This window comes from Rhinatrema bivittatum, chromosome 2, assembly GCF_901001135.1.
Source record: "Rhinatrema bivittatum chromosome 2, aRhiBiv1.1, whole genome shotgun sequence".
Lineage (NCBI taxonomy): Eukaryota > Metazoa > Chordata > Amphibia > Gymnophiona > Rhinatrematidae > Rhinatrema > Rhinatrema bivittatum.
Window position 1 is genome coordinate 742,217,033 of NC_042616.1, and position 22,074 is coordinate 742,239,106.

The 22,074-nt window shown below is 42.8% G+C and overlaps 1 protein-coding gene across 1 annotated transcript in view; it reads right to left on the bottom strand.

The window, feature by feature from the left end:
- CSMD3 (CUB and Sushi multiple domains 3) overlaps positions 1–22,074 on the bottom strand; it is a 3,551,396-nt gene that overhangs the window by 732,547 nt on the left and 2,796,775 nt on the right. Inside the window, 3 exon segments of the mRNA XM_029591914.1 lie at positions 5,672–5,881; positions 9,654–9,770; positions 14,412–14,481. Of these exon segments, the coding sequence (XP_029447774.1) occupies positions 5,672–5,881; positions 9,654–9,770; positions 14,412–14,481 (397 nt within the window).

The following is a 22,074-nucleotide window of genomic DNA, read 5'->3' on the forward strand; positions in this document are numbered from 1 at the left end:
ACTAGGTCAGACCAAGGGTCCATCAAGCCCAGCATCCTGTTTCCAACAGTGGCCAATCCAGGCCATAAGAACCTGGCAAGTACCCAAAAACTAAGTCTATTCCATGTAACCATTGCTAATGGCAGTGGCTATTCTCTAAGTGAACTTAATAGCAGGTAATGGACTTCTCCTCCAAGAAATTATCCAATCCTTTTTTAAACACAGCTATACTAACTGCACTAACCACATTCTCTGGCAACAAATTCCAGAGTCTAATTGTGCGTTGAGTAAAAAAGAACTTTCTCCGATTAGTTTTAAATGTGCCCCATGCTAACTTCATGGAGTGCCCTCTAGTCTTTCTACTATCCGAAAGATACTTTGGCCAGATCCAGGATATACTGGATATACTGAGGTATACTGAGGTATACTGAGGTAGGCTGCTGGTATCTTCAACCTCTGTTGTGCGGGAGAGAGCATCCGCTTGGATGTTTTTGGATGCTGGCCTGTAGCGGAGGGAAACATTGAACCAGCTGAAGAAGAGTGACCAGCGTGCCTGCCGAGGATTGAGGCATTGGATGCGGCACAGGTATTCCAAGTTTTTGTGATCAGTGTACACGATCACTGGGTGCTGGGCCCCCTCCACCCATTGGTGCCATTCTTCGAAGGCTAATTTGATGGCCAGCAGCTCCTTGTCCCCAATGCCATAGTTTCTTTCTGCGGGCGAGAACTTCCGGGAGAAGTATGAGCACGGCAGGGATTTGCCGTTGTTGGACAACAGAGTTAGAACAGCTCTGACCGCCATGTTGGAGGCGTCAATCTCCACGATAAACTGGCATTGGGGGTCCGGGTGATGGAGGCATGTGTCCCAGAGGAAAGCAGTCTTCAAATCTTGAAAGGCCCATATTGCCGTTGCTGGCCAATTCCTAGTGTTGGTCCCTTTTCTGGTGAGGGCCATCAGTGGGGCCACCATCATGAATAGTGAGGAATGAATTGCCGGTAGAAACTGGTGAAGCCAAGGAACCGTTGGAGTGCCTTGACTCTCACGGGTTGGGGCCAGTCTTTGATGGCCGCAACCTTCTCGGGGTCCATATGGAATCCCGTGGAGGATACAATGTACCCGAGAAAGGGTAACGCCTCCTGCTCAAATTGGCATTTCTCTAGCTTAGCATAAAGCCGGTTCTCTCAAAATTTCTGCAGCATTCGTTGAACATCTCAGCGGTGTGTCTCCAGGTCCTTCGAGTAGATCAATACGTCGTCTAGATACACAATGACTGAGATGTGTAACATGTCTGTTAAAACTCGTTCATAAGACTCTGAAAGACGGCAGGAGCGTTGCAAAGGCCGAAGGGCATAACAAGGTATTCATAGTGGCCGTCCCGTGTGTTGAATGCGGTCTTCCATTCATAGCCGGGTCATATCCAGACCAGGTTGTATGCCCCACAAAGATCCAACTTTGTGAAAATTCTAGCTCCTTGTAATCGATCTAGTAATTCTGGGATCAGGGGTAGCGGGTATCTGTCACATTGAGTGATATTATTTAGGCCTTGGTAGTCGATACAAGGGCAGAGAGACCCATCGTTTTTGGCCACGAAGAAAATCCGGCTCTGGCCGGGAAGGTGGAAGGTCGAATGAAGCCTCTGTCCAAATTCTCCCGGATATAGGCAGACATGGCCTGGGTCTCCTGAAGCGATAGGGATAGACCCATCCTCGGGGTGGCGTGGTACCTGGGATCAGGTTGATCGCACAATCAAAGGGCTGATGCTCCGGAAGTAACTCGGCCTTCTCCTTCAAGAAAACGTCCATGAAGGCATGGTATTGGGGCAGTAGTGCCAGTGGTGTTGTCAGGAGTGGTACCAGTGGTCAGGCCTGGGCAGCCAGACAATCATCAAAGCAAGTCGGACCCCAGGAGGTAATCTGGAGGGAGTCCCAACAGATCACGGGAGAATGTTTCCGAAGCCATAGCAGGTCTAAAATTACTGGATGTATGGATTTCTCCAGGATGAGGAATGAAATCTCCTCAATGTGTAGGAGTCCCCTGCGTAGTGTTAGTGGCTTAGTATGAGTAGAAATGGTTCCTGGAAGTGGGGTCCCATGAATCAAAGACACTTGTATGGGGGGTTTCTGAGGTTGGACCCCAAGTTGAAGTTGCTGAACCAGGTTCCAGAGGATAAAATTCCCCCGGCTCTGGAGTCTACCAGGACTAGCGTGTCGAAGTTTCCTTCGAGGATAAGTAGAGTTACTAGAGCGATACACGGGGAGGCGGATGTAGTTTTACCTAGAGTTAGCTCCCCGACTATCCCTAGGTCTGAGCGTTTCCCGGACGCCCGTGACAGTGGGCAAGGAAATGTCCCTTGCCCCCGCAATACAGGCACAGGTCCTGGGATGGGCGCCTTCTCTTCTACTCTTGAGAAATTGGACCCCGGTCCAACTGCATGGGTTCTGCATTGTGAGGCCCCGGGGAGGCAGAAGGGAAGTGCCTGGTTTGGGGAGGTATGGTTCCAGAGCCCCCGGTTCTCTGAGCGGGCTTCCTCACTTGGAACCTGCGTTGGATACGGCGGTCTACACAACCTGCCAGATCAATAAGATCATTCAAGTCGTCTGGGAGATCCCTGGCTGCCAACTTGTCCTGAAGTCTTGGGGAGAGACCCTGCAGGAATATACCATGCAGGCTATTACTTCCCCAGTTCAACTCGTCTGCAAGGGTCTGAAACTCTACATCGTACTCAGACAAGGGACGGTAACCCTGGCGTAGCTGGAGTAATTTGGATGTGGCCATAGGTCTGCAGGAGGGCTCATCGAAGATCTGTCAGAAGGAGGTGATAGAGTGGCCTGTGGCCTGGGGCCTGTGCACATGCCGGTAGTACGCCCGCTCTCCTGCGGACTTTACTGACTCGGCCTGATAGTTAGGTTCCATATTAGGTGCTACCACCCAAGAAAGAGATCTAGGCATCATAGTGGATAACACATTGAAATTGTCTGTTCAGTGTGCTGTGGCAGTCAAAAAAGCAAACAGAATGTTGGGAATTATTAGGAAGGGAATGGTGAATAAAACGGAAAATGTCATAATGCCTCTGTATTGCTCCAAGGTGAGACCCCCATCTTGAATACTGTGTACAATTTTGGTTGCCGCATCTAAAAAAAGATATAATTGTGATGGAGAAGATACAGAGAAGGGCTACCAAAATGATAAGGAGAATAGAACAGCTCCCCTATGAGGAAAGGCTAAAGAGGTTAGGACTTTTCAGCTTGGTGAAGAGACAGTTGAGGGGGCATATGATAGAGGTGTTTAAAATCATGAGAGGTCTAGAACGGGTAGATGTGAATCAGTTATTTAGTCTTTCAGATAATAGAAAGACTAAGGGGCACACCATGAAGTTAGCATGTGGTACATTTAAAACTAATCAGAGAAAGTTCTTCTTCACTCAATGCACAATTAAACTCTGGAATTTGTTGCCAGAGGATGTGGTTAGTGCAGTTAGTATAGCTGTGTTTAAAAAAAGGATTGGATAAGTTCTTGGAGGAGAAGTCCATTACTTGCTATTAATTAAGTTGACTTAGAAAATAGCCACTGCCATTAGCAATGGTAACATGGAATAGACTTAGTTTTTGGGTACCTGCCAGGTTATTATGGCCTGGATTGGCCACTTTTGGAAACAGGATGCTAGGCTTGATGGACTCTTTGTCTGTCCCAGTATGGCATGTTCTTATGTTCTTAAGACCTTTTCCAAGATAAAGTGAAACTCTGCTTTTGAAAAGCAGTTCAGATGGGTAGTGTATACGGGTGTACATCGAGTAAATCTTTTGTGTTTTGTTTCATTTTCCTCCCCTTTTCTTTTTTGTTTTGGAGGGGAGTTTGAGTGGCTAGGACCAGGGATGCCCCAGAAGAAGCTCTGTATTGCTATGGTGGGGAAGGGGAGGGAGGGGAGAGTAGGAAGGAAGAAATTTACTATGTGAATGGACCCTTTCACTTTGGGCCAGGTAGGATGAGATATTTCATCTGGTGGCTAATGTGCACAGTAGATTTTGTGTTATTATGCACACTACTATTGTGCCTATGCCAAAATAAACTTCTGACATAAGAATTGGACAGTAATTTTTTTTGTTTGTTTATTTTGTTTTTGTTTTCTTTAATTGTTTTTGATATTGTTTTATTTTGTTAATGTTAGTGTGCACTAAATTTTTTAATCTCCAAATAGTATATACTACATATTAATTGAAACAAAAAACCCCAAATGCACATTATTGGAAGAGATGGCAAATATACTAGCATGGAAAGCAGGCTGACTTGGCTGGCTAACTGCTAAATTTTAAATCCCTGGCTAAATTTTAAACTCCTGTTACATGCAAAATTGCCGGGCCCAAGAAAAGGGGCGGTCTGGGGAGCTGTAAGGGGCAGAGCTAGAGGCGGCCGGCACAGCGGCCATTTGCCACTGTGCAGGGGATGCCGGCGCACGCAACTTACACCAGCTCAGGAGCTGGCATAAATTCTGAAATAAAGAAAAAAAAAAGGTAAGCCTTGAAAATCGGTTGGGGAAGAGAGGTGAAGAGGTAGGGAGGGTAGGGTACGCACATGTTATAAAATTGCACGTCCCCTGTGCGTGCCCCAAGTAGTGCACGCACATGGAGGCGGCGCGGATATGTTTTTAAAGTCTATCCTTTAGAGAAAAGGAAAAGGAACTGTATCCTGAAAATTATCAAGCTTGTAATGCTAACAACAGAGATATATCCTTAGAAGTTTGATGGCTATCGGCCACAGCCATTTTCATGAAATATAGTATCATAGTAATGTTGGTAGAAAAGGACAAAATAGTCTATCCAGGCTGCCCAGCAAGTTTCTTATGGTAGAATCTGCTGCACTGTAAAAGTTACACCATGTTTCTGTCAAAGGTAGCAACAGTTATCCACAAGCCTTATGATAAGGGTAGTAATATTTATAATCAAAACCAAGCAACTGTCAAACCCATAAAATATTACTTCTAGCAAAATATTTACTGTGTGAGGACAATTCAAACAATGCTGCATGACATGCTTTGTTTTTGAACTTGGCTATAGAAGCAGTCCTGTCCTTTTTCCCTTATGGTGAGTATCAGTACCCAGGACCATAAAAGTCAGGGCACATGTTGGTTGCTGTCTGAATCCAATTCCCCTATTTTCTTCCCTGTCATTGAAGCAGAGAGTGATGTTGCAGTTACATCAAAAGCAACAAAGTTTATTGGTTAAGGGGTCGTAATCCTCATGTATGGGGGGTTGTTACTTTGCTCTGTGCAGGTTATCCCATGCTTATCATAACAATTGGGGGCCTCATTGGTTGCTGTCTGAATCCAATTCCCTTTTCTTTCCTCTGCCATTGAAGCAGAGAGCAGTGTTGAGGTTGCATCAAAAGCATCATGGTCTATTGGATAAAGGTAGCAATCCCCATGCCTTCTATTAAGAGTAGTAACTCTTGCACCCAGCAGGTAACCCCCTTACACCCTTTTGTGTTGTCACATTTCACATTTTGTGCAGAATTATCCTCATTAAATCCTTCCACCAAATATTTCATAGAAATATTCCAATTATGGGCATTTTGTGCTATATATTTTATGACCAAATGTAAATTTCACACATACTTCATGGATTGGCCACAGCAACAAATAAATGAGTTAGTCATTACTTGTTAACTGTATTGTTATAACTTACATAATACACTCACCTTGATATATAATACGGAACCCTTGTTTGTTCTGAGAATAGTCACTGTGAAAATACAAACTGGTTTCATGTGTTGTGCTAAACAGTGATGCTGGAAGCTGAGGACCACTGAGTCTCCCAATAACCGTGCCAATTTCTGATGATCCACTTCTGACTTCCAAATAATCATGGATTGTTTCAGTGGAAAAGTTAACAAACTGTAAATGTACACCTAAAATGTAATATTAAATTCAAAAAAATTCAGACATTATAATTTAAATAGAATATCAAAATAACACAATTATTTATACCATTATAAAACTTGGCAGATCAGATGGGCTTCACAGTCCTTATTTGTTGACATATTCTCTAATTTATATTTATGATCTTGTATCAACATTTTGCTGTTGAAATGAAACACTAATAGGGACCTAATTTGGAACCTAAAATAGTTTAGTTCTGTTCATTTCATGGATATAAACATATAGAGAATGGATAAGTTAGTTGGATAAGACTTATTCAGCTAACTTAGAAGGGATATTCAGCAGCATGGCTCTGCTACTGAACATGTCCCCCAAAATCACTAGTTAGCTGGATAAGTCTTACTGGCCAGATTAAGTTTAAATATTGTTACTTATCCAGATAAGCTAACTGGATAAGTAGTTCTTTCCCAAAATGCCCATTTCCCACCCATAACTTAACTGGATACATACTTATCCAGAAAAGTAGTGGCCACTAAATGTGGCTAGATATTCAGCCACCACCACCACTTAGCCGGATAAGTCCTTACCTTTCCAGCTAAGTGGCGCTGAATATCGATCTCATAATACTTTTGCAGAAGCTATATATTCCACATCTGACAAACAGAATTGTATCTTTACAATTGTACTTGGAAATGTACAGGCAGAGATTTCATTTCATACATTTTCTTGTGCTTTACTAACCTATAAAAATACTTTGAAAGTATGAATAAGTATGTGGATAAAGGTGAATTGATCAATATAGAATATTTAGATTCTCAGAAGGCATTTGATAAAGTCCTTTATGAAAAACTTCTCAGAAAATTAAAAAAGTCATTAGAGTTGAGATATGTCTGTAGATTGGTAACTACTTAAAAACAGAAAACTAAAAGTAATACTATGTGGTAAGTTTTCTCAATGGCAAATGGTCAATAATTGAGTGCCCCAGGGATCTGTACTTGAACCTTAATCATTAATGATCTGGAAAAGGGATCAATACATGAAGTCATCAAATTTGCAGGAAACACAAAAGTACTCAAACTAGATAAACATAAGCAGACTGTAAGGATTTGTAGAAGACCTGGGAACTGGACATCTGATTGACAGATGAAAATAATGGGCTAGATTTTAAAAGTGTTGCACGCGTAAATCCTGGAGGATTTACGCGCACAGGGCACTCGCGCGCCGGCGTGCCTATTTTGCATAGGCCGCCGGCACGCACAAAGCCCTGGGACACGTGTAAGTCCCGGGGCTTCATAAAAGGGGCGGGAGAGGGCTTGTCCAGGGGCGTGTCAGGGTTCAGGGGTGGTCCGTGGAGGGTCAGGGGGCGTGGCGACGGTTCAGGGCGGGCCGGGAGGGTAGTCCCGAGTCCCCTGGCACTGCGGCCTATGCTGGGGAATGCGAGGTAGCGCGCGCAAGTTATGCCTGCTTCAAGCAGGCGTAACTTGCCCAACAAAGGTGTGTGTGTGTGTGTGGGGGGGTTAGGTAGGGCCAGGGGGTGGGTTAGGTAGGGGAAGGGAGGGGAATGTGGGGGGATGCAGAAGGAAAATTCCCTCCAAGGCCGCTCCAATTTCGGAGCGGCCTCGGAGGGAATGGAGGCAGGCTGCGTGGCTCGGCTCACGCAGGCTGCCGAAATTGCACAGCTTTGCGCGCGCCGACCCCGGATTTTATAAGATACATGTGGCTACGCACGTATCTTATAAAATCCGGCGTACTTTTTAAAGATCTACCTCAGCGTGAACAAGTGAAAAGTGATGCACATAAGGGTAAAAATCCTAACCAGAGGTGCACAATGCTGATTTTGTATTAGGTGACACCTCCCGGGAAAAGGATATTGGAATAATTGTGGACAAAAGGATTAAATTCTTAGCTTAATGTGTGGTTACAAAAGAAAAGCAATTAGAACATTAGGAATTATTCAGAAAGGAATTGAGAATAAACTGTGAAGGCTTCTTTATAAATATATGATGCAACTGCTTAATTTTAGGAAAGGTATACCAGACCTAGAGAAGGTACAGAGAAGGGCAACAAAAATAATAAAAGGAATGGAATGTATCCTTTCTAAAGGAAGGCTAATCAGATTTGGGCTTTTTAGCTTGTAGAGGAAATGAATGAGAGGAAGTATGATAGAAGTTTATAAAATAATGATTGGAGTGGAACAGATAAAAGGGGATCACTTATTTACCCTTTCAATTTGTACTAGATAGGGGATACTCAATGAAACTAGCAGACAGAAGATGTAAAACAAATTTGGAGAAAGTATTTTTTCACTCAATGCACAATTAAGCTATGGAATTTGTTGCCGGATGTTGCTGTCAAGGCTTCAAGTATAGCTGTGTTTAAAAGTTTTTTTGATGTTTCTTGGAAGAAAAGTCAATAAACAATTATTAGGCAAGTGGACTCGGGAAAACTCATCACTTATTCCTGGGAGTGAGCAACAAGGAATTGGATCTACTCTACGGTATCTGCTGGGCACTTCCTAATGACCCAGAGTTGCCACTGCAGGAGACAGGATGCTGAGCTTAATCGATCTTTGGTCTGAAATTACATAGCACATTTTATATTCTTATATTCTGCTTTGCAGAATCCAGTATCAGTTCAAATGAAAATCAGCAGATGATTAACAATACAATATCAATGGAGCAATGCTTTTGATATAGTTGTAGCAGTGACACATTTTGCAGTCACAAAATCATGTTAAACAAGGTCAGACTGCATAAGAATAAATGTAAAGTAAGTCAAAACGATAAGCCTCTGAAAATGTCTGTAATTCCACACATGAATAATCATAATTGATTTAATAAAGAAAGACATGTCAAGCTTCTGAAATGGACAGTACATTCTCTTGCATCTCTGTGCTTAAATTGAATTTGCAAAAGATGCTATTTCAATGCAGCTTTTTAAGCTTTACTATATTTAAGACATATCATCGAAGAAGCCAATTCCAACAGAGGTCAATTTTTATCATTATTTTCTGTTCAGAATCATGTATCTAAACAGTATTTTAGGATAAATTATAATTGTACTTCTTAAGTATACGGAACATGAGGACAACATTGGAGTGAATTATTTGATAACCATTTCAGTATTTCCACAGCGAATTGGAGTCATTCTATGCACACTAATTTTTTTAATAGACGGCCAACAAATTAGTTGCATAGAGCTAATTCCTTCAGTTCCTCCCAAAGGGCTCTTAGGAATACAGAACATTTATATATTGAAACAGTCTTCATCCCAGCATAGTTATCACCTCTACCCAAATATTTTGGCTGCACTGGAGTTAAAACATTTTATTTCTAGTAGGTTGACACAGTAATCTTCTACTAAATCCCACCATTGAAAGCTGCCGAGTCCTTCACTAACTCCATGAATATTGTAGTGGAAAGCTTTTCTCAAGTTTTGTGCAACTAGGGGAAAAAAATTCTTGCTACATCTGGATGTGAGCACTGGGAAAACAGTTTTACTTCTTTGTACTTTGGGTTACCATAAATGGGAATGATTTTGAGATTTGAATAGTTATACAATGCAGTCTGCTTGAAATTTAGAACACTAGGCAAGTATAACATGATTATTTGGTACTAGATACTGTGTATCTGAAAATGTGTTCTGCCATTGCTCATAGGATACTGGGTACCATGCCTTCTAAACATGTCACACAAGAGGACTGTGCAAATTATTATTTTGCTACATATTTGCAAAAAACTTGTAATATTTTGCAACTATAAATTGTTGAAAAATGTAACATGCTTATGAGATAATACGTACCAAAGCCAATAGGCAGCTTTATCGTCCATGTACAGTCTAAGCTGCTGGGATAGTTCCCTGGAAATCCGGGGCTAAGAATTACACCACTGAAGTCAGACATAGCACCACCACATTGCGCTGTGAAAACAATTGATATAAGTATTGGGGTTTTTTGTATTCTTGCTGGCTGATTTTTTTGGACTCCAGTAAGACAAATATAATAACATAGCATGTTTAAGAGATGATAAAGGCCTCATATGAGCATGCACACCGCATCGCTGATGATGCAATAAAGGACGCTGTCACTAGCATGGTAAGTATTATCATGGCGGTCAACATAAAACAACTAGCTGTAATGACTCCTTCTTGAATGTACCAAAGAGCAGTACTGGAAAGCGGCATTCACTGCAGATTGCATGAAGAGGAAATGCCCATGCTTAACGGGGTAACTCGTTTCATTAACATGGGGCCCGTTATGGTCCTCTCACTGCAGCAACTAAGGCAACAAGAAGAAAAAGAGAGAGGAAACTAGGAAGGAAAGGAGAAAAAGGGGAGACAGGGAAAGAAATAGGGGGAAATGTCCAAGAATAGCAGACAGGAAAGGGGAAACGTAGGGAATGCAGTCAGAGGGTGTTTGGCCCTGAATTACTTTTTTTCCATTCTTGTCCAATAAAGCTTTCAGCCTTTCCTGCTTGGCACTGTTCTGAAGAGAGCGTGGCTTCTCTCCCCTGGTCTGGGTTAGGTGAGCCAGAATCTTAGTAAACGTTTCTCAGAGCAATCACTTGCAAATGCTGTGCCTCTTCCTTCCTTCCTTCCATCTCCTCCCTTTCCCTGCTCCTCTCTTCTCCTCCTGCACTCCTCCGTCCTTCTCTTCTTCCACCCACTCTGCCTCTGACCTTGTATTTGTCTCTAGCTCTTCAGTAGTTCTATTATACCCTCCTAACAGTGAGAACAGGGACCATCCACCTTCTATTTGTTGGTTTACTTTTCTTACATGCTCAATATTAAGAACAATCGCTGAGCAAGGAACAACATTTATACATATACATCAATTCAAAAGCATAAAACAAAATAGAAATAAAAAATATATTCAGGGAAAAGCTCTCTTAAAAAGTCATATTTCACATCTTTAGAAAACTTCAAGTAATTTTGGTAATGCAACTCTAGAAGCTGGCCCACATTTATTCTGGTGTTGTGGTGGTGGTGCTGGTGCTATATATTAAGATATATAGGGGTAGATTAAAAAATACGCGCAGGCTTACATGTGCGCGCGCTATCCGGTGCGCACACATATACGCCCGATTTTATAACATGCGCGCACAGGCGTGCGCATGTTATAAAACCGGGGGTCGACGCCGGCAAAGTGCACTAGTGTGCACCCCCTTGCACGCGCCGATGCCCACAGCCTTCCCCCATTCCCTTCCCCCTATTCTAACCTTCTCAGCCCTTCTCCTAACCTTTCCCCCCAGCCCTGCTCTAACCCCCCCCACGAACTTTGTCTTACTTTTTGCGCCTGCCTCTGGGCAGGCACAAGTTGCACGCACTGGCAGCCTGCCGGCACATGATCCTGCAACACAGCGGCAAATGGCTGCTGTGCCAGAGGCCTCTGGCCCTGCCCGCGCCCCACCCCCAGTCTGCCCCTTTTGTAAAGCCCCGGGACTTAGATGCGTCCCGGGGCTTTACGCGCATCACCGGGCCTCTATAAAATAGGCCCAGCATGCGCAACCCTCCCTAAGTGCGTAAATCCTCTGGACTTACACGTGTAGGGCTTTTAAAATCAGCCCCATTGTGTTTACCACATAGTCAAAATTTTACACTTTTTTTTGTCCCCTCACAATGATGAATAATTACATCCTTACTATGATATCATGAAACTTTTGCATTTCATCAGCTTTGTACATAGCAGAATTTTGCCTGGTGGGAAGGGAGAGGTGTTGGGGGAAGGGAGGTGTGTCTGTACAATAGCTCAAGAATGTCACCTATGATAACTTAGCAAAACTATTTCATTTTAGAACATCTACACCTAAGTGGCATAACAAAATACAATATGTATCTCTATATTACAAAACTTAAGGGCTCTGTGTGAGTACTACATGTGCAGCGATGCCTGCCTAGAGCTAAGGAACAGGCTGGCATGTCACTGAAGCCACAGCAATGCCTCAAGTGGTGGAGCCAGGGATGACTGTATCAGTGTTGTGGTGGCAGTGGGGCCAGCAGCAGAAAGACTGATGGGGTTTCCCTGGCCCCTCTAGCAGCAGGAAGATGAGGCCTGGTGTGGGAAAAAAAGGAGATGGGAGTGGGTGGGTTAGATGAGATAGAGAGAATAGGAGAGGAGGGGAGTAAAGGAAAGAAGAGGGAGGAGCAGCTGAGAGGATCAGGAAAGGTGGGAATTAGAAGAGAGGAACTAAAGAAGTTGATACAGAGGCAGAAGGATCAATGCAGCCTAGGCTGGGGATAGGGGGCGGGACTAATTTTCACAAATCTACTGTCTCTGTGATGTATGGGGGAATATTCCTGTTCTAGAGGCAGTGAGCAGTGAAATGTTGCCTCATGCCCACCATCCAACCAGAGAAAAGGAAAGGCCAGGATAATTGCTTGCTCTTGAGGCTCCGTGGCCCTGCCCTCCACTTCCACCATTTGCAGGGAATCTCGTGATGGCAGGAAGCCCCCTCCACTCATGGGGTTCTTCCATGCTTGTGGTGAATGTGCAGGAGCTAGAGGGGGCCCATGTCCCCTCCTGCCATGAAGAGCCTCCTTCTTCTTACCAGGCAGCATGGCACCCACCCTTCTACAGAAACGTTTCCACAAAGGGGACAGCATGATGTCTCCCTGCGGTAGCGGCAGTACTCCCAAATCTGGGGCTATCTTTAGGTGAGGAGCAGGAGCTGGCAGTGTGCATGATTGGCTGAGGGGGTGGAACTGGATCTATGTGCGATGAGGAGATAAGGCCGGGAACATATTGGGGTTGATCCGTGCCTGCAGGAATTGGGCAGTGATGTGCTCCTGATCTCTTATCCAGGGATTCTAATCTAGCCAGCTATGCCCCCCTTAACCATCCCTCAGTGGAACAGCTTTTATTATAATATAATTTAACAAGGGAGTTTTAATAGAACCTTCTAGCAAATCATTTGGATTAAGGCTAAAGTGACAGCTGTCCAGTATTAATGTGGGTAGGTAGAGGGGGCAGGCATGACCACATTTTGAGGTAAATAAATAATGAAAGTTTGACTGTTCTGCATAAAACAAATAGGGGTAGATTTTCAAATGTACGCGTGGGCGTACATGTGCGTGCGCTATCCAATGCGCACATATGTATGCGCACACATGTATGCCTGATTTTATAACATGTGCGCAGGGTCGGCGCACACAAGGAGGTGCACACTAGTGCAGCTTGCATGCGCCTATGCCCGCGGGCTTCCCTCATTCTCTCCCCCTAAACTAACCTTTTCACCCCTTCCCCTAATCTTTCCCCCCTAGCCCTACTCTAACCACCCCCAAATTGTTATTATACCTTTTGCGCCTGCCTGGGGGAAGGCACAGGTTGCGCACACCGGCAGCCTGCTGGCACGTGATCCTCCAACACAGTGGCAAATGGCTGCTGTGCCAGAGGCCTCTGGCCCTGCCACCACCTCGCCCCAGACCTCCCCTTTTGTAAAGCCCTGGGACTTAGACGTGTCCCGGGGCTTTACATGCATCGCCAGGCCTTTATAAAATAGGCCCGGCACGCGTACGGCTTTGAAAATCTGGCCCATAGTGTTTCTGGGATTTGGGGTTCAGTTTATTTGCCATCACAAAATGGCTTTCGAGACTGGAGTGGCCGCTCCACAGTGGCAGTTAAGTGTAAGGTGATGGGAGGTGGAGGTCTAGAGGGAATGAGTGTTAGGCTGTTGGGGGGGGGGGATCCAGGAGGGTTGAGTATGGGGATAAATGTGAGGTTGCAGAGGTGAGAGACCAGGAAGGGATGATTGTAGGCTTCAAGGGGTGGGAGTCCAAGGGGAATGCTTAGGTGGATGCTTAGGGGGATGAGTGTGAGGCTGTGAGGATGAGAGTCTCGAAGGATGATTGTAATGCTTTCGGGGTAAGAGTCCGAGTAGGAGGGGAGGAACCTGCAGGATTGAGGGTCCAAGGGGGATGATTGGGGAGATGAGTGTGAGGCAGGCTGTGGGGATGAGAGTCCACGGGGATGATTGTGAGGCTTTTAGTATAAGAGTACAGTGGGAAGGAAAGAAATATGAAGCTGTGGGGAGGTGGGGAGCAAGAGTGATATTGATGCGGGGTGAAAATGAGACTGCTTAATAAGGGTCAGGGTATATGGGATGAGACTTTCCACCCCATTCCCACACCTGTCTCCAGCACTCTTGAACACTTGTCCTCATCAGTAGGAGATGTGGGGCGTGGGTGGGTGTTAGCCTGTGGGATTAGAGATGGCCATCTGGGGGATGAGTGTGAGGCGATGGGAATGGGGTTCTGGGAGGGATGAGTATTGGTCTGTATGGGTGGGAATCCAGGGGGATAAGTGTGAGGTCTGGGGGAGAGGGGGTGGGGAAATACGACTCTCCTCTCCCATACCCCTTCCTGTTCCCAGCAGTTTCTCAACCTTCATCCTCCCAACTAGGCTCTCTCTCCCTCATCATGGGGGATGAGGGACATTAAGAAAGAGACTCCTGGGGACAGCAGTTGACACTTGAGAGAGATGATTTAGGGAACTTGATTGTAATGATAATTTGTACTGCAGGTTGCAGTGAACTGACTGAGCTACTTTAAAACTGCTATACATACCTAAGCAGATTGGAATAGGGTAATTCCATCTTCGTACTGGTCCTGGCATACAAGTAATATGTGAATGACCCTATATGAACAAAATATATGTACAGTCAATGTTACAGCAATAAAATTATCTAATGATAATTAACACTGTATTTATAATTGAAAATTGAATTAGTACCTAATAGGAGAGCTATAGTATAGTATTAATTCTGTTTAAGGTGAATTGCTTGCATTTATGTGATCTCCTTAACTGAATAAAGATGTTAAATTATTATCATCACTCAGTTCAATTTTCCTGCTGGGAAAGAATCTTTCCTCATCTGCCACCTCTCCTCCTGGCAGTGGGGAAGAAAAAGAAAGAGGGATTCCTTTGTAATCAACAAATTCTGCTTTTCTCCCACTGTCGGATAGAAAGGAATATACTGTATGTATATTCAGAGTAAGCCTTGAATCCACCCAGAAGGAAATAGAAGGATACATAGATGGGGAAATCCCCATGCACTCTTCCACGGTCTTGCACAGTTTGAAAGAGGAATGAGCATAGACTCTGAATTTCCTTGGCAGATCCTGTTTTAGAGGACAATGTTAACAATAATGCAGGTATTAATACTATCCTTTCTAACAGATAGTCAACATCAAAATGCCAATTTTATAAATCCAGTTACTTCTTACTTTAAGTGTGGTATTTTCAAACTTACACAAAAAAAAAACCAAAAAACGGTTAGCTTAGCTTTATCTATCAACCACAAATCAAATGTGCTCTCAGTTTTCTTCAAAATATTGTAAGATATATACTTCCTTTTATGCTTATACTTTTCTAATCACTCTTTCATGGGCTTAAATCTTCCATTCATTCATGTTTCCTCAAAATCACTGAACCCCCCTTCATGCCTATAGTCAAATTTTCTAGCTGGTTAAATATATTTCAAGTTAAATATCTGGACTATCAGGACTTTTGAATTTGCAAATGCTGACATTAGTGGCAGAATCCTAAGCAAAAAAGCCAAAGGAACACCAGGAAAATAGAAAGCCTTACAAAAGCTCCAAGACTTCTCTCTCCCTCAAGATATCAATGTTTAGAACAAGAGAAGTGGAGGACTAATGATGGGCCTTGCTGATACAACAGCTCACTTGCCGGCCTGGTTCCTGATTTCTGGACTGACATGTCTGATCCCTGACTTCTGCAATACAATACAGTATTATAATACAATACAATACAGTATTATATTATAATACAATGCATATATTATATTATATATATATATATATATATATATTATATATATAATACATATATATATAATACATATATATATATATATATATATATATATATATATATATATATATATATATATATATATATTATATATATAATACAATACAGTATTATAATACAATGCAATACAATACAGTATTATAATACAATACAATACAATACAGCGAGGGTTCCGGCGCCTCGCTGAACGACCTCCTGCAGTCGATCTCCTGCCGGCGCCATTTTCCGTACGAAAACGATTTGCGGCGGGAAATCGCTCCCTGACCCCCGCTGGACCTCCAGGAACTTTTGGCCAGCTTGGGGGGGGCCTCCTGACCCCCACAAGACTTGCCAAAAGTCCAGCGGGGGTCCGGAAGGACCTCCTGCCGTCCAATCGTGTTCGTCTATGGCCGCCGCCATTTTTCGGCGCCATTTTGGAAAATGGCGCCGGCCGAAGACAACAAGATTCAGTAGCAGGAGCCCGTTCCGGACCGCTGCCGTTCCGGACCGCCGCTGGACCCGCAGGTTATTTAAGTCATTTGGGGGGGGGGGGTTCGGGAGGGTGGGGGATTTAATTTAAAGGGTCGGGGGTGGGTTTTAGGGGGTTTTAATGTGCCGGTTTTGCGATTTTACGTTTTTTCGATTTTTTACGATTTTTCACGATTTTTCACGATATTTTACCCCCCCAAACGGCAACAATACGATTCCCTCCCCCTCCCAGCCGAAATCGATCGTTAAGACGATCGAGGACACGATTCACATCTCTAAAAAGAATATATTATAAAGGCAACAAACATTAAGTGTAAAGAAAAGTAAGGGCAAAAATAGTCCGCAGTGGTTTCCTATAGAAGTGGCTGACAAATTAAAGGAAAAAAGATAAATGTTGATAAACTACAACAAAATACAGGAAAGAGAAAGACCGAAACAGTATCCATAAAAACTAAGAGAAGCTAGGAGAGTATTCAGGAAAACAAAGAAGAAAAAGGAAGACAAAGTAGCTAATACAGTAAAAAAGGGGAACAAGACTTTTTTTTAGCTATATTAATGACAGGAGAAAGTGAAAAAGTGGGATTGCAAGACTCAGAAGTAGAATGAAGAGGATCCATAGATGCATTTGAGGAGAAAGTGGAATCGCTTAACAAATATTTCTGTTCAGTGTTCCCTGAAGAAGGGCTTGGAGTAGGACCACAGAAAACTACCAAAAATAGTAATGGAAATTAGGTGGACAATCAATTTTCAGAAAAAAATGTTCATGAGGATCTAAAAAACTAAAAGTAAATAACGCAATGGGGCCAGTTGGCACATATCTGGGGATATTAAGGGGACACAGGGAAGTTCTGGCAACTCCACTATCTCTTCTACAAACTATTTATCCTTCTACAAACTACTTATCCTTAAACGTTTGAAACCCCTGCTCAACCCACCCGAATTTAGAACCATACTCCAAACACTGATTTTTGCTACCTTCTACTACTGCAACTCCCTTCTATTAGGTCTCCCCAAATCGACCATACGCCCACTACAAATATTACAAAATGCCACTGCAAGAATACTCACAGGCCACAGGAAAATGGATCACATCACCCCAAATACTAAAAGAGCTCCATTGGCTACCCATTGAATACAAAACACTTACCATCATACTCAAATCAATGCACAACAACGAATTTAACTGCCTAGATAACATGCTGCAAAAACATATACTGCAACGAAACACTAGATCAGCAAATAAGGCCCTTTTTGCGATACCCCCAGTTCCATTAGCCAAACTCACCACCACAAGACAGAGAGCCATATCAATAGCAGGACCCCAACTGTGGAATTCCCTTTTTGATACAATAAGACTGCTAAACAATACAAAACAATTCAAAAAATTACTGAAAACATGGCTGTTTAAACAAACCTACAAAAACGGCATCGGATAAACAACTCAGTCTCACGAATCACAGCACCTGTCATCCCCACCCAACACCGAGCACTTCCGTAGTAAGAAATATACGCACAATTATCAACAAATCCCTCCTGTTCTACATCACCATGGACACATATAATAACATCAACACCTTAGATAACCCTGTACAGCACATACTAACAATCATATTACAATAGTATCCCATAATAAGTCACAAACCCATCCCCCCTCAGATAGCAACACCCCATAAGATTCCATATTATATGGAAATACTAGGACTTCCATAGTTTTCACAATAATATAAATGGCACAAGATGGTCTTCTATATTGCATTGTAAATTCCACTATATTTTTATGCCTAGATCTTAATGTGCATATTTAGTTAGTAACGTTACCTACTGTAAAAAATGTTGTTGTTCTTTTTTAACGTTATACATTAATGAATGTAATATGTTGTTTCAACTGTGAACCAGAGTGAAGGCATCTGCCAAACCTCGGTATATAAAAACATACAAATAAAATAAATAAATAAATCTCACTTTTTCAATGTTTTTTTAGAAATAGGAATGGTTTCATCGGACTGAAAACAGGCAGATGTGGTTCCTCGTCACAAAAGAGGACCTAAGATTCTGAGAACTAAGGATGTGCTTTCATTTGAAATGATATAGATAATGTCAACAACATTGCATATATCATTTCATGTAATTTTAAAAATAAAACTACAATAAATATAGTTGTGTGTTGTATTTTCTATTATTTTTAGTGTGCACAGTTTGCCTATAGTGCACACAATTCAGAAATGGTGCATGCTATTTTCAGAAGAATACACTACACAAATTGAACACACTATTTCTGAATAGTATATTCTATTCTCAAAAAAAAAAATGCAAAAAACTGAAAAACCCCATTAATGATACTGAAATCAGCAGGAACCTCTGTCCAATGAAACAAAATAAGATTTTTTTACCTGCATACCCATAGGGCCTGAATTTAAAAATACATTTGTATGCATAAATCATAGTTTTACTTGAATAAATACACTTTACTCGAGTAAGTGGATTTTTGTAAATTTCTACAATATATGACATTCAATTGCCCATAGGATTTACCTGCTTAAGTGCACTTTACTTGCCCAGGTAGAGTGTCCAACAAGCTAGTTTGAGAGAACATTGCCCAAATCTCTTCTTGGAGTGAGTTTCCTCACTCCGAAGGCCATCAAATCTTCACAAGAGACCACTGTTCTGTTCGTACGTCTCATGTTGAATGTGAAAGTGGCCCCCAACCCCCTACACTCATACCTAATCCCCACCTCGAGTTACTAGGTGAGCCTCTCATAGGGATACAAATACCTGTCTAGGGAAGAGACACTATAGCAAGGTTCTCGTTCTCTCTCTCTCTCTCTCTCTCTCTCTCTCTCTCTCTCTCTCTCTCTCTCTCTCTCTCTCTCTCTCTCTCTCTCTCTCTCTCTCTCTCCATCATGAACCACAATAAACCTTTACCGGCCTCTAGCACACAACGTACCACAAATGAAAGAGGTGTAGCTATTGGCCGTGCTAACTTTGCAGCACACAATAACTCTTTCCTACTTAACATATGCTCTGCCCCAACTCCACCCCCTGAATACAAAATTAAACATTTGCATTTGCAAATCACGTTAACGGCTGTTAGCGCAATTTGCAGAATTATCTCCTGCGGTAACTCCTTGGAAAATGACCCCCTATGGTTGTAATTACCAAAGGTAGGTCTTGTTGAAGAATCTAATCAGTTTCTTTGACTGGATGACCAGAGAGATAAATCAAAGGAGAGAGCTAGATATAGTGTACTTGGATTTCAGCAAGGCCTTTGATATGGTTCTGTATAGATGGCATATAAACAACTTTAGCACTATAGGTATTAGGCCTATGTTACTATGTTACAAACTGGTTGAGTGGGAGGCACAAAGGGAAGTAGTGAACAGAGTTCACAGTAAAGAAATGGTGTTGTTCAACATTGTTGTTAGCGATATTGCAGCAGGGCTGTGAGGAAAGGTTGTCTTTTTGTAGATGATATCAAAATCTGCATCAGAGTAGACAACCTGGAAGGTATGGAAAATACAAGGAGGATTCTAGTGAAGGTTGAGGAATGCTCTGAGCTCTGGTAACTAAGATTTAATGCTAAAAAAGACAGTCATGCATCTAGGGTGCAAAAACCAAGGAAGCAGTACAGTATGAAGGTGAATTTCTATGCAGAAAACAAGAGAGAAATCTGGGATGAGCAACATAAGAATATAGGAATTTCCAAACTAGGTCAGAGCAAGTGTCCAACAAGTGCAATAAAACAAAGAGGTAGGCGATCTATGATAGCCGTCAGGAAAACAAAGAAAAATAGATGCCTTGATCTTTTTCCAATGTTTATTAAAATAGAGACGTGTTCTTAATTTGCCCGACTCAGGCCGAGTTTCGCAGCTAGACAGCTGCTGCCTCAGGGGCTTGAACACTTCAATTTCAAAGATGAAACTCAGCAAATTTGGTTTCATCCAGTGAACAACAAATGTCTGACCAACTTTCCAAAACAGCACACTGCACACAGTTTCAGTATGTTTGAACTCGCCGGTGCACGCGATGCAATATTTCAATTTGGGTCAGCGCTAATTTCTGAAAGTAAAATGTGCGGCTTGGCAGCACATTTTACTTTCTGTATCCCGCGCGCATGTTGAGGGCCCTATTAGGTGCCGCTGGTTGGACGCGCGTTTTCCTCCCCTTCCTGAATAAGGGGTAAGGGAAAACGCACGTCCAATAGCAGGCTAACAGTGTGCTCCGTCGGAGTGCACTGTACTGTATCGGTCTGTTAGTTAGAAAAAAAAAGTGAATAAGTTAGTGCCGGAAAGACAGTTTTTTTTTTTTAAATTTACCTTTTTTTTTTTATCTTTGAAGAAAAAAAAAAAGAGATAGAGAAACAGTTGTGCAGAGAGACTGTGTTTAGAGAGGGCATGGTACCTTCAGAACTAAGCATGAATGAGCAAGCTTTATTAGCACTGTGTCAAAGCCTCGTGGAAGGACACAGGCAAGGGCAAAACTGTGTTATGAGAAGCCAGATTGCCTGGACAACTTTCAAAGCAACAGCATTGCGTGTCTCTGCTAATATGAGAAGAGTACAATCAGTACTGGATGCAATGCTACTGAACATAGATGCTGAGGATTATAAAAGCAGCAATGATGCTGAAGATGGAGACAAGCCTGTGGGTTCTGTGACAGGAAAACTGGCATTGAACCAGGGAACAAACCACTGGAACAGGTGGCAGAAGAGAAACCTAACTTCCAAAAAGAAAAGGAGAGTCAGGCTGTGAATGTGACTGAGATCCAAGACAGCTCATGGTGGAGCTTTACAGCTTGGCCTGAAAGAGGCAATATGGCCTACACAGAACGGGGTAGTACAGAGTGGCCATCAGAAGCAGCATGGCCTGACTTGAGGAAGGTGTTACAGAGGAGCTAGAGAGAGGCGCTGTTGAAAGCCTAGAGAGAGCCACTTCAGAGGAGCCAGAAGGAGGCACTGCAGAGAACCTGGACAATGGCACTACAGAGAGGCCGAAGACAAGTGCTATAGGATACCCAAACATAACCACTGCAGAATGGCCAGAGGGAGGTGCTGCAGATATGCATGGCATAAAGGAGTTAGAAGATGCCGAGGCAACAGTAAAGAAAGAGTGGATGCCTGAAATTGTAAAAGAAGACATCACTATAACCCCCAAGAAAAGTCTGGAGAGTCCGGATGGAGAAGAATTGGAACCAGGAGCTACATATGGACTCATGTGAAGGACTGGGGGTGGCCACTGGGCAAAGAACACAGGGACCAGTCGTAATGTTGGTGGTATGTGGGGTAACCCTAGTGAGAAAAGCAGAACACAACCCTAAAGTCCTACCCAAGAGTTTACCTGGCAGGAGGCCAGGAAGAGTCTATTGGGGAGTGATTCCACTTCTCTGGATGCGATCCAGGGTAAGAGAGTATACTTGCCCCAATGGATTCAAGCTGAGGGGGAGGGTATGTGATGAAGTGGCCATATTTTTCATCCTTAACCTGTGCAAGAACAGGCTAGATGTCTGGTTTACCTTAAATCCTATATAGAGAGAGAATCCTGTAGGTAGGACACAGAAGGGGAGGTTAGAAGACAGAGCCCAGCTAAAATCAATAGATTAGACCCAGGTCTCCAGTATAAGGCAGTTCCTGAGCAAGATTGCTGTTCTAAATATTGCTGCCTTATTCTGAATGTTGATTGTATCTGTGTTTACTCCTGAAGGTGAGCAGATAAGCTGTATTTTGATGTGCACTGTAAATAACACAACAAACAGAAGCCTTGACTGCTTATTTACCACTACTATTATAACAACTGAAAATATGTATTCAATTACAAATCAACAATACAACATCATATATGGAAACTGAATTCTAAATTTGTGCGAACGGAAATCTCATAAATTGTTTTGCTTTGAAGAGCTTACTTGTGAAAGCTTTGAACAGTCAAATACGTT